General features: G+C 45.1%; 1 protein-coding gene across 6 annotated transcripts in view; it reads left to right on the top strand.

Moving 5' to 3' along the window:
• Positions 1-13,623, top strand: part of LOC123373351 (purpurin) — a 78,179-nt gene that overhangs the window by 55,639 nt on the left and 8,917 nt on the right. For 5 of the 6 annotated variants that reach the window (XM_045022347.1, XM_045022345.1, XM_045022346.1 and 2 more), the window contains 3 exons: positions 8,566-8,683; positions 11,013-11,149; positions 13,285-13,397. In XM_045022347.1, the coding sequence (XP_044878282.1) occupies positions 8,567-8,683; positions 11,013-11,149; positions 13,285-13,397 (367 nt within the window). In that variant the 5' untranslated portion in view covers position 8,566. Of the gene's footprint in view, positions 1-7,046; positions 7,101-8,565; positions 8,684-11,012; positions 11,150-13,284; positions 13,398-13,623 lie in introns of those variants that run through there. The other variant, XM_045022350.1, reaches the window with a different exon arrangement.

Below are 13,623 nucleotides of genomic sequence, written 5' to 3'. Positions count from 1 at the left end.
AGAATTGTCAGGACATGTCCTTGAGTGGGTGAGACAGCCTGAGTTCTCATGTAGTGGACATTGGCTTGGTGATGAAATACAAGCTCAACAGGAGGTGAGGAGAAGCGCTCTGTTCTAGAGACCAGGAGTTGTTTCCTAAGGAAGAGGGACTCAAACAATCCTATTTTGCTCTGTGTTTTCTCCCTGGACTCTCTGTGCCCTCTGCAGAGCAACTGTGTAGGAGAGGACCCGACCAACAGCAGCAGAGCTGATTCTGCAGTAAGCCCTGATCAGGCCAGTAGCAGTGGAGTGGTCTCTCTGGATTGGAGCAGACCAGCAGAGGAGAGCCATCCCTTGACTATCACAGACTCTGAGGGTATGTCTACATTGCAGTTAGACACCCGTGGCTGGCCCATGCCAGCTGACTCAGGCTCGCAGGGCTCAGCCTAAAGGACTGTTTAATTGTGGTGTAGATGTTTGTGCTTGGGCTGCAGCCCGAGCTCTGAGACCCTCCAACCTCACAGGGTCCTAGATCCTGGACTCCAGCCTGAGCCTAAATGTCTGCACAATATTAAACAGACCCTTAGCCCAAGCCCCATGAGCCCAAGTCATCCAGCATGGGCCAGTTATGGGTTTTTAGTTGCAGTGTAGACAGACTTTAAATGAACATGAGGGTGGAATTTGTGGTGGAGGCTGGAAGATCTGGATCTTCTGAAGTCAGACAACTCCTATTTTAATCCTATTGATTAAAGTGATGCACTGATTGGTGTTGGTCATTTTCTTATGTAAATATAGATATGAAGGAGTTTGATGTTTCTTTTGACCATTTTTCATTTCCCCAAATAAGGGGAATGGAGAGACCGGGGTGGAAACCACCTGCAAAAATGACTTGGGAGACTTCATTTTATTTTCCAGAACTGGGTCAATAACAAAAGTTGATTTCTTTTTTTTTTAGCTTAAATACATTTTTCTTTTTAATAAACTTGTTTAGGCCTTAACAGAGGTTGTCAATTTTAAACTTACTATAATCTATTTTTTTGTTCATTTAGTTTAAATGATTTTAAGCGGTACATGTTTGCTGCTGCATTTTTAAAGAAAATCAAACCACTGAACTGCTGCAAGTCATTGGTATAGCAGCAGAAACTGGAAATAGCTGAAGTGCTAAACCAGCTTTTTAACAGCTGTAGCCTCTTCTGCAGGTGCAGAGGGAATATTTCCTTCTTTTTAGTTTATTCAACTCGATTCGTTCAATGACTATCTCACTCAAAGTTAAGAAACTGCTGGGGAGCTGAAAAATCAGGAAATTTTGTTGTCTTATTCCACTCTATGAATTAAACTAGGTGTGAAAGGATGAGATCTAATAGCCCTACAATTATGACCAGAAACTTTGATTCACTAACTATAGATTCTGTTTTTAAAGAACAAAATGCAAAACATGTTTTGATAAACTTTTCTTATGGACTCAGCACTTTTAAATTAGTTTTATTTAAGTAACCAAAGCTCTCCCCCTAAAAAATTAATGCTGTTTTAGAGCATTTGTGTTGAATTCCAAGTTTCCATACAAATAGAGCTTGATACAAATAACAAATAAATATTTAATCCTCTAGTAAATATGAAATGCATCGTTCATCAGTTCTAACATGATGACGTAAAAATTAAAATTATGAATAAATGTAAGTCAAGCTATATAATTGCTTTAATAGCTGTAGATATGCTATATCTGCCAGGTTAGCAAAAATTACCAAATTTAGTGTGAAGGCTGTATTTTTAGTTACAAATCAATAGGTCTTAATGGTTACCAACCAAAGAAAAACAACATTTCTTTTGGAAAATAAAAAATACAAAAGCAAAACAAGCTTTAAATCAAGGTTTCCTGCTTGCTAATTTTAAATTCTGATTAAATTTTGTGCTTTAACTTTCTCTGATTTTAAATCAATCCCCCTGTCCCAGAACCACAAACAGGAGCATTGTCTATGTCTGAGCTCAAGTCATAGGTTCCTTTGTCTTAGTAGAAGGACAGTACCTGGTCCTTGTGACTTCAAATGTACATAGAGTTCCTTACTCAGTCTGTTTTTAGCCACTTTCTGTATGATGGTAATTTTTTTATTGTATTCGTGGTGGGTTAACTTTCTTTAGCTTCTTCCAAGATTTTGAATCAATTTTACTCCAGGTCCTAATTAAACATTGAGTCGACTCAAAGAACCACTAAAGTGCCCTGCACTCTGCTCATTGCCAGCAGGTTAAATTCCTTCTCCAAATAAGGAACAAGTTGCAGCAGTTGCTTTGAAGTTTAAAAAATGGGCTTTTGAAATGCAAAGTATATACCTGCCCATAACAACAATGGAGACAGGAAAAGGAGGCTAAAATGAAGCACAGCAAGCAGCTCTATTATGCTCTCTGGCCTCTTCCTCAGCTTGAAATTGACACTGTTGGCTTCATGTTGTTTATGCTTAAATACGTCTTTTACACCACTGGAACCATTTGCAGGTTTCAAAAGCAGTAATGACTTATCAGAAAAAGCAAATGACAGACCCTAGAACTCACCTGTACAGTGGCTTTGTAGTGTCCAATCCTGACCTTGGGTGTATGGGTGTAACTGCCACTGGACTCATTAACACGTAAATGTGAGGGGATGAGGTAGTGCAGAGGAGGGGTTATGGGCTGTGGAACCTTTTACATCACTGCTTCAAGACTAGGGCAGGGCAGTCAGGCTTGGAAGTCCTTTCTTAGCTGTTATATGGCAGGGAGGAAGTGAACCTGTGGTTGAGGTCCAGGTCCTGGTAACCAGACATCCACTGCACCATGGTAATTGGCAGTCTTGGCTAGGGTGACCAGACAGCAACTGTGAAAAATCGGGACATGGGGTGGGGGGTAATAGGCACCTATATAAGACAAAGCCCCAAATATCGGGACTGTCCCTATAAAATTGGGACATCTGGTCACCCTAGTCTTGGCAGAGAAGCCATAGCAGAATGGATGTGTTATATAGAGACACTGTCTCTGCACAAGGACACATTGGTAGGTTACAGCTAAGAAACTGGCATTGCCTCTATTCAAGCCGTATCTGGTCTTCAGGCAAACACCGGGATTTAGCCTTCAGCACTGTCACTCAGGGCACTTCGCAAGAGCTACAGTCATTTATTGGGGATGGAGAAGCATTTCAGTGTATGTAATTACAACTGTAATGTTTTGAATGTCTCCTTGCGAGTGCCAGGGCAGTGAACTAGATGTGCTTCATCTGAAGGCCTAACAAGTCCACGAATCCTACGCACAAACCAAATGTGAACAACTTTCTAATGACTTACTGTCTGTGTTAATTCCATCCCTTCTTTCACTGGGAAAACGGAGGAAGTGAGCTATAAGCAAAATCTTCAGCGCTCCTCATCCCATGATCACCAAGCACTTCACAGTGGGTGAGCACCATAAGTTTTGTTGGGGGAGTGCAACATAGTTCCAGTGGGTCAGGCCTTGGCATAGACCCCAGGTCTCCTGATGCCCAGGCCTGGTGTCTTAACTGCAGCCTTTATTCCAGTCTCTTTAAGAATATGAATTAGATCTAGATAAGCTAAAGCTGAGGAAGGAAATCCTCTCATCCCAATGTACAATAACCGCCACAATATTTGTCAAGGGCAACTCAAAATGCTCCTATATTGAGTTGCTTTCACAGACCTGTGCAAACAAATGCACCACCTGATGGCTAGCCAGGGGGCTGGTGGGAGCGGGAGGGGGGGAAGGGAGTTCAGTGCCTGACAGAGGAGCCGATTTAGGGACCCCATACTGTGCCTTCCACTGCTGACCTAGTACATGTTGCTAAATCTGAGCAGGCAGAACAATCCCAGTAAATCCTAGAGCAGTTTATCTAACACTTGTTCTGATAAAGGCATATGCCAGGGGTCTACGTTAGCCCCCTCTCCCCTGGCCCCACATGCTCTGGGTTCTGCAGTCACGTCCTTCATTCAGCTCCTTTTGCTGGGACTGTTTTGTACTGATCCTATTCAGGATTAAACTGGACAGCAGTGGTTGGCGCATTGGTGATTTAGAAACATTTATCTTGACACTTTTCTGGATTCCTTTCTTTTTCTGAACCACCTTGATGTGGTTGGAAGACAATATACCAACAAAACACATGTCCTTGCTGCAAACTGTACACAGTGCAGTGACAGATGTTACTGCAACAGACCAAAAGCTTGTGTTATAATTAGCTATTAGTAGCATGTCTCTAAACCCAATGGGATTACATGACACATAAGTATGGCTTCACGTGTCACCAGTGTCTGGCAGGGACCTATACTAATCGGTTCGAGTGGAAAACACAGCCTAAGTGGTATGTTCTTTACAAATGCTTCTAATTTACAGAAAATACTCCAGACCCACTTGTCCTTAAATAGCCACTTTATTTGTATTAGAAGAAAAGATAATTATTGGGTTGTGCATTTGTTTCAGGTGACTGTCCTTTTATTGCTAAATAACATTCTGGTTACATAATACCTTTGTGTTGCAAAGAACAGTTAACTGCTCCAATTGATTAAAAGCCTTTTTTTTAAGAAGCCCCATGTTACCATATATATATATATATATATATATATATTTATATACACCTCTACCACGATATAACGTGACCCAATATAACACAAATTTGGATAGAACGCGGTAAAGCAGTGCTTGGGGAGGGGGAGGCGCCACACACTCTGGTGGATCAAAGGAAGTTCGACATAACGCTTATAACGTGGTAAGATTTTTTGGCTCCCAAGGACAGCGTTATATCGAGGTAGAGGTGTATATATATGGACACTTATTGACTTAATGTTTCCTTTCCACTATATATAAATGTTTCACATCCCCAGGAAGTTGACCAAATAGCTGGGAGCAGGGATTTGTTCATGGTGTCTTAGATAATGCCTTGTGCCTGAATTAACAGAGCTTGTTATCTTGACACTGTCTGGCGTGGAAGAAGTAGCTGTGTGTGTTCTCTCCAGGGTCACTGCTGATCTCCAAGATCTGGTACCCACGGTGACCTTTTATCCCTAAGCATAATGGCTGAAGGATTAGCTCGGAGAACAACCATTTGGTCTCTTTCTAGAAAACAGGCGAAGGTTTAGAACAGTGCTCGAATTAAAGTGGTGCCTTTAAGGTCCCAAATAAGGGGGGGTCACGGGGTGCTCGCTGTGGGAGGTGCTGTACAGTCAGTAAGATATCCCTGCCCAACAGCGATTACAAAGGGCAATAAGGGAAATGCAGGCGTGGAAGGGAAGGAGCTTGCCCAAGGTTACCTAGCACATCTGTGTCAGAGCCAGGACTTCTGACTCCTAGTCTAATGCATTTTCCATTAGACCACCTTGCCTACTGAAGAACATGCCCCAGTGAAGGGGCTCCGTATGCCTGGTCTCTGCTTTGATGCAAATGGAGATGGTGTGGCAGGCACAGGAATTTTACACAGCAGCTGGACACAACTAGTATCTATGCACCCCACGTCCAGGGGCTGCTCCTTTGTCGTGCCCCATGAGCAAAAGCCCTGCTGAAGGGTGCAGAGTGGAGGCAGGACTGTAGCACTGAGGGACCCTAAGAGGTTGAAGTAGGCAGTCCTCCCACTGGCCTCTGTGGAGCTCTGGGAGCTGTTGTACGCCCCCAAACTCTCTAACGTGGGCCAGTGTTTAAGTGCCACCATCTCTCCCAAGCGACTTGTTACCAGTGCGTGCAGAGCTCTGTGGAAACAGGGCAAAGACTGCAAAGGCACCTGCCTTTTCTCCAGGGAGAGCTCTGGGATGAGCTGTCCTGCAGGAAGGCACAGCAGAATGCCGCCGCATGCAGCTCATTGAATCGTGGCTTCGGAGGTAAACTGTGCCCTCGTCTCTGCAGTCAGTCGCTCTGCTGGCTGCACAGGGCTGTACCCCTGTGTGTTCCCTGGCGCCTTTAAGGTGCCTTGCAGCAGCGAGGGTGCGGGGAGAGAGCAACCTTTGTGCTCAAAAGAGCAAGGGCTGCAGTTGTGCCCCCCGCGTAAGTGTGCAGTACTGGGCACAGACCTCGAGGCCAGACATCCGCAGTTGCAATGTACAGCTAGGGAAGGTCCACAGGCTTGTTCTCTTTACTTCAGTACATAAAGGGGCACCTGTCCATTGCTCTAGGTGCTGCTAACAAACTACCAAAGCCAAAGCTCCCTCCCCTACTGCTCCGAACCCCTGAAAAGCTCATCTCTGCAGCAGCCCATGAAAATGTGGAGAGGCCCACATCCTAATATCCTCCACCTGAAATCAGCATCCACCTATGGGAAGCAGCAGGTCATCCATGATACGCAGGTGGGAATTGCAAGAGGCTACAAGAGAGAATAAGGCTGAGGAGGACACAAATGGTACAAATCATTTTTTTCAAGCATCTTCTGACTTAATCTTAGTTTAAGTTGCTGTGAAGCATAGCGCCAACAGGTGAAAGGTTTTAATAGGGACACGGAGTGAGGAGAAAAGAGAGGTGGAATTGGCTCCATTGCAAATGCACTGGGGTCTTGGTGCGACAACCTGGGAATAGTGTGTGTTTGGGGTTTTTCCATGTGGAGGAAAACTGGGGGACTCCAGGACTTGGACACAGACATGGTGAGTCTCCTGGGGCAAAGTCCTCATTTTTATACTCGGCGTTTTGGGTCTTAGCTGATGACACATCACATCTATTGGGAAAATTAGTGCTATTATATTCACCCCAGGTGAGTGAGTGACTATAACTGGGGGCATGTGCATATTCGCATGAGTTTCTGATTAACTAACTGTCCATGTTCCCCCTCAACACATGTTAAAGAGGCAGGCAGTGGAATGTGACAGAGGTGTCCTTACTCTTGCTTCACCAGACCTATTAGCCCTCTGGTCTTCTTTTTCCATTATGGAAAAGCTGGGTTGGTATTAGTGAAGCAGGCAGACACACCACTGTGAGGATTACACTTGGTTTTTACATAATGGATTATCCAAGATTAAGGGTCTTATTCAGGCACACCAGCGAAAATAACCAATTAGTGACTTTGCAGATTCATTATTTAAAGGCAGCTAGAGGGCAGTTCACACAACACTCCCCAGCTGACCACCGAGTAAGGGACTGACTTGGAGTAAGCTCGAAGGGCTCCAACTACAATATCCCAGCAGGTAGGTCTCTCTCAATAAAGAAGCAGGTTAGCAGCTCAGGAAACAGCTTCTCCTGCCATGCGTTTCAACCTACTGTACTCGGCATCTTATGTGAAATATTCCTCAGAAAACTGCAAGTAGCATTTGCTGATATGTTAGTCTAGGTGTAACTTGAGCTGGAAAATAGTTAACGGTGCATGTCTTTGGGACCATCTGGATGATTTAGTTGGGGTTGGTCCTGCTTTGAGCAGGGGGTTGGACTAGATGACCTCCTGAGGTCCCTTCCAGCCCTGAGATTCTATGATTCTATGGAAGCTTAGGGCTCCACAGGGATAAGATTATGAAGTTTAAAAGATCTAAATGACTCACTGTTTGATGTGACAACAGAATATAAGGGTTGAATATCCTGCAAAAAGTTGTAATAATAATAAAAGGATAATCACTGAAGACTTTTTTTTCCTGTAAGCATTTAAGTTTAATGTGGGTGTGTGGGTGAGTGGGGATATGCTAAGCGGTTAATGCAGATGGGGATTACTTTGGCAAATTTGTGGTAATACTCTAAAGGCAGGTCAGTAATCCAGCATTTGAATATTGTCTCAGATGTGAGGTGACGAGAGGGATTAGTATAAAAGTTAAATGCATTTCATGTTTTAATAAGCCACTAGAAAACATTTGGTTAGGTTGTGAGACTCTCATATGAAAAGTAATAACCCTTCTGGACGTAGAGATGTCCCAGGGATCAACGATGGTAAATACTTGAAATCAATTTAATTCTGACAAATGAGGCTTCACTAGAGCTCACTGGAACACTGTCGTCAAAACAAAATGTTAATGGAAAAGCAGAAAATGTGATCAACTCTATCCATTTTCCAGCTAGATTCATATCAATAAAATATAGCTGGAATAAATGCCAGAATTTGTGGCAAGCAAAATACTAATTTAGCAAACCAAAAATGATTGTGCTCTGATGTGCTAATCAGACTTGTTTTAGGCATTTTAACTTGACCAGGTTTCTTAAAGAAGGATTTGTTCAATACTGTACTTAGAGTAACATGAAAGGAAACAAGTTTAAAAATGTAAAGCCTGTAATCTATTTTTAGCACTCACTTTCCCAGTTGTTGCATGCAGAAGCAGGCATTTTACTTTAAACTTGACCTTACATTTAATAACTTCCATTGTTTCCATCTTAGTGACTATCTTCATACAGGTAGAAAACTCACAATTTGCTGATAAAAGTGAGATTGATTGTTGTCCTCATCCCCACCCCAAATGCAATTGATAAAAAAGTGGTTGGTAGTACTATTAACTACACAAAGGTATAAACCAATCAGCTGTTTAAATTAAAAGACCATTGGCTCTGCTCCCCCAGAAGTTGGTATATTTCAAATGCTATCTGGATTGGTTTTTGGCCTTCGATTGAAAACCTTCTTCAGATTTGTGAATCTGCATTCGTATGAAACTCTTCATGTTTGCTTTTGTCTTCCAGAATGAAATATGCACAGTATGTCTTCCTGGCAACACTTCTCTCCGGTATTGAACACTGCCTGGCTCAAAGTTGTACAGTGGATTCTTTCTCTGTGAAAGACAACTTCGACCCAAAGAGGGTAATTATCACAGCTTCATCTGCTGTGCACAGTGCAACTGCGTAGCTTCTACTGTTTACATCACTGCTTTAATTTGCATAATATACTAATTCAGTGCAACATGAGCTGGGAAATTAACCTTTTCGTTTTAGAGGTAAAATATATTCTCTCAAACACTGTTTCCTTAGTTTGCTGTTGACTCACCAGATTAATCCCCTGTTGCCTTCTGCTCAGTAAGATCTTCAGCCCAAAAAATCCAAAATGATGGTTAATTTTCTCTCATAAGGAAACTTGTTTGACCTAGAAACATCTGCTGAATTGCTGGAGGTCCCAAAGCTCCGACTCCTAATGTGCTGCCATTAATGGCTCATCCTGACTCTAAATACAGAGGACAGTCATTTCCCCCAAGTTAACGATATTGCAGACTTGCCTCCTTTGAATCTAGAATATGCTAGTGAGCTGCAAATCCTCACTCAGGAGTGGCCCTTGGGAGCTGGAGCTGCCTCACGGCGAATCAAAGGGAGATAAATTGGGCCTTAGAGTAGCTGCTCAAGATTGGTTCTGAGATTCTGGCTGAAGTATAGGACCACCTATAGATAACCATTCATTGGGACAGGAAACAAACAGAATCTGGGTTTGGACGTGGCCAGGGCACCAGCCTGGGACTTTGGAGGTGGAGGATGCAATTTCCCTGCTCTGCCACAGACTTCCTATGTGACCTTGGGCCTCTGTGCCTCGTTGCCCCATCTTTAAAATAGGGATAATAGCAGGGGTGGCAGAACTGGAGGGAGGGCAGAGGTGAGAGCAGGACTTGGAGAGGCTGCCATGGGGCCTGGAACTGCTGGGACCCTCCTTCCCAGTCTGGAGCTGGCTCCCCCAACCCCACACCGAATCTACTTCAATCTACCTCCTAGGAGTGGTGAGAGAATCAGTCCATTGCAGGTGCTCAGACACTACAATCACCGGGGTCACAGAAGTACCCCAGACTGTAGACTATTACGCTGATGATAACGTTCCTGCTCTGCTCCAGTGCATGTGGCTCTGTTTCAGTCATTAATCTCATGTTTTGGCTCCCTAGGACAGCAAAAGATTAAGGCAGGATCAAACATCTCGACTAATCCGCCCTCCCCTAGTCCAAAACCTCTTTGCAGCCCCCCTAGGTAGAACCTCTTCCAGAAGGGGCCTTTGGTGGCCCATGGAAGGGTCAAGTAAGGCTGAGCAGGAGTTGTTCCCTCCCCATTTCACTGCTAGACCCCCACCTTGGGGTGGGCTGTGAGAGGCAATGCAAAGTCTTATAAGTGTACAAGTACATAAACTCTGGAGGGTTTGGGGGGAACCCGTGCTCTGACTAAAGGCTGAGCATCCCCCTGATTTATCTGTTCCTGAGTTACAGCCTCCATTTCAGTCTGTAACAGGCATGGGATTTCCCAGATCACCTGGCCTCTTAACTCCATACGTTCCTTTATAGACACAAACCCTCCATATATGTCCCAATTTTCATAAGCTCCAGAGCAGGGGTACAAGACGTTGCGGCGTAGGCAGATGTTCACCTTCTGTTTGTGTTCAGCCTTGTGCATTACTCCTGTTAGTCCTCTATGGCTAACACGTTGTGGGTCTGACCCTGCTGGCTTAGCTTCCCTTTCCTTTTCAAGACATGCGCTGCTAGGTCTTCAGGGATGCTTTTCCTGGCATTTTCTTCTTTCTCAATCAAATGTACGAACACCAGCACCCCCACCAAACTGGCCTCCTTTCCTCTGTTTCTAATGATTATGCTTAATGTTTCTTGCCTCTCTGCATAGGAACTTTAACAAGGGTGTGGACCTCCCCTACAGGATCAAATTCAGTCCCTTTCAGTAGTGACACATGTCACCATCTAATGGTTATTTAGTGAAACTGTGAAAAGAGATGGCAGTTCCCACCAATTTATGAATGGCAAAGTGGCTCCCAAAACCCTCATGCAATTTGCTCTAACTGGGTCACGTGTTGCGAAGAGGCCAAGGACTGAGCAGAGAATGTGCTATGGTTTGATTTACAGCCGTGGTTCGTCTGGGATATGGCTGAGACATGTAAGCAGAGCAGTGTAGGGAAGCTTACGCTGCTGCTACCTGCACTGGGACTGAGACTTCAGCACCCAGGGCTACCAACCCAGCTCCTGTCACAAGGTCAAAGGTGCAAATGCACAGTGGAATCATTCCTCCAAGCACCTAACAAATGCACGCACAGGCCTTTCCCTGGTTTTTATAGCACCTACCTACTGAACTACAAGCTTGCTGCAGTACGGGTGGTTACAGATGCCTGATGTTCATGCCATGCAATGAAAATTAATTGGGATATTTTCCTTTCCTTTCAGTATGCAGGGAAATGGTATGCCCTAGCAAAGAAGGACCCAGAAGGCCTCTTCCTTCAGGATAACATCTCTGCTGAATACACCATCGAGGAGGATGGCACAATGATTGCATCTTCCAAAGGCAGAGTGAAGCTCTTTGGGTAAGTGCTTGGCGAACCCGCCACTCGCACGCCGGATCGAATGCACTAGTATTTGTGACTGGGAACGTATCTGAGGCACATGACGTGACCTGGTTACCTTGTTCAGGAAGGAAAAGCTAATAAAGCTCAGTACGTTAAAACATCAAACCTTCTGCGTCTAGGGCCCTGGCTTTATTTTCTATTTAGGCCGCCAGTGACGATGAGTTCAAAGCCAGCCTGGTCTCTTTCGTGCCTGTCACAAAATCACCATGTGTCTGTGTTCAGAGGCCCAGGACTTGCAAAGCCAAGTTTTCAATAATGGTAACAAGTCAGTAGGCCCAGATGGAGTTTCTGAGTTTTAAGGAACCTAATGAACAAAAGAGCTGAGCTATTAACAAAAAAACCCCTAAAAACAATTACTGTATTGAAGGGTTGACAGCGTTCGACCTGTTTATTCAAACGGAGGTCCTAGGAATTATACCTCAGGTGTAGCTTCTTTACAGAGACGCATGGCTAAGAAAATCATTAAACGTAGAGGGTAACGTCAAATAAACCAATGTAGCTTTTGGAAAGGCAAACTGCTTCTAATTTGGTGGTTGAAGGGGCCAAGTGGATTTTATGTTAGTGGATTTTTCCACCTGACACTGGTTAGTCTTCTGTGGAAGACTCAAAGCCCTCAAATAATATGGGTGGACACTGGATAGACAGATGGAAACAAATAAAGATTTTTGCCCATCGCCTGTGGCTACTGTAAGGGATTACAGCTTGGTTGAGAGACTAAACTGAGTAGGAATAAATAGCTTTCTCAATGTAGAAAGAAAAAAAAACCCAAGACCTTCCATAGATAAATACTAACTCCAGTGCTGTTCAACATTAGCCAACAATATGGACAATGGGTGCACTGAGGTTCATGGAGGTTAAGTTCATAAATGGCTATTAGCCAGGATGGGTAAGGAATGGTGTCCCTAGCCTCTGTTTGTCAGAGGGTGGAGATGGATGGCAGGAGAGAGATCACTTGATCATTGCCTGTTAGGTTCAGTCCCTCTGGGGCACCTGACCTCCCTAGAGGCTGCTGTGACTTGCAGCCGCTCTCTGCATGCTGAGCTAGTCCCAGACGAGTGTGCTACCCGTGACCTGCTCCTCCTGCGCAACTCAGGCCTCTGAGCTCCTCCTCCCGTACCCCACATCCTGCTGCTCTTCCCTCTAACTCGCAGAATCTGACTGTCCACGCGGCTGAAACTCGTTTCCTCAACAGCCAGCTCCCGCCAGGCTCTGCGAGGTGTAGCGGACAAGAGCGCGCCCTCTGGCCAAAGCTCCCCCCACCTGAGCTCAGTGTGGAAAATGGGGAGCCAGAGGCGAAATGCAGCTGCCGGTCATTTTCAATGGCCCTGTCCACCTATGACATCCCATCTCTGGTGCCTGCTCTGCCGGCTACACCAGCCTTCACTGTCCAGGAATCCATTCCTCCTGTCGCCCACAGGGATTGTTTTCATGGCTCTCCTTATATAGGGAATTCCTGCCTTAAACTAGTCCATAAGGCTGCTACCCTCCCCACCCTCAAATTCCTCAAGAGACGCTAGTTATGACGCTCAACGGAAACCAAGCAACCGGTGATATCCCTTTGAATGATCAAGAGCCTTTAAGAGCTGCCTGCAGCCTGTACCATGCCATTTACTGCCATTCTCCCTTGTCCTCTGCCTGCTTGAATCCTGTGTGAACAACAGAAGTGGAGCAGAGACTCTTACTCCTATTTTTCTGGGCGGCATGTAGCGCAGTGGGAGTCTGATTTTGTCTGAGCCATAGTCCAATACACTGAATGCATTTCCTGCCGTTTCTGGGTGCACACGACTTACTCTGTGGTGTGGAGGTGGGTAACAGATCCACCATCTCTCTGCACTCCCAGTGCCACTCTCAAAATCTGTGCAGCCCACGACTCGTTTCTGCGTAGCGACTGGGAAAGGAGCACTGTGCTAGGATGTGGAGTGGCTTTTACTTAATGACGAACTATTTTGAAATGCGAACAGTGCACATGGCCCTGCTAAGTCTGTTAGAATTAAGTCAGGCACCTGTATGAGTCCTGAACAGGGCTATTATTTTGTGCATTGAAACATACACACTGTAGAGTCTCATCCTCAGTATCTCTGCTCCTGTTTCAGATTCTGGGTGATCTGTGCTGATATGGCTGCTCAGTACACAGTCCCGGACCCCACCACTCCAGCGAAGATGTACATGAGTTACCAAGGTCTGGCTAGCTACTTGTCCAGTGGAGGTGAGTGAATTTCATCCCCTTGGGGTAGCTGTGTTGGCTTGGAGCTCGTTGGTGTCGAGGCCTACGTGTTTCAGTGGATGAGCTGTCCAGACCGTTGCATTCATGTGGGACATTGCAGGTCGCACAGGTTAGAGCGAAGTGCGTGAGAGCTGGGGACCCTGCACTGTTGAACGGGGGGGATCTGGCTGTGTAACCTACTTTGGGAGACAACTCCAGAGGCTGATCT

Source organism: Mauremys mutica, chromosome 6 (genome assembly GCF_020497125.1).
Source record: "Mauremys mutica isolate MM-2020 ecotype Southern chromosome 6, ASM2049712v1, whole genome shotgun sequence".
Taxonomy (NCBI): domain Eukaryota; kingdom Metazoa; phylum Chordata; order Testudines; family Geoemydidae; genus Mauremys; species Mauremys mutica.
This window is presented reverse-complemented; position numbering and strand designations above follow the sequence as displayed.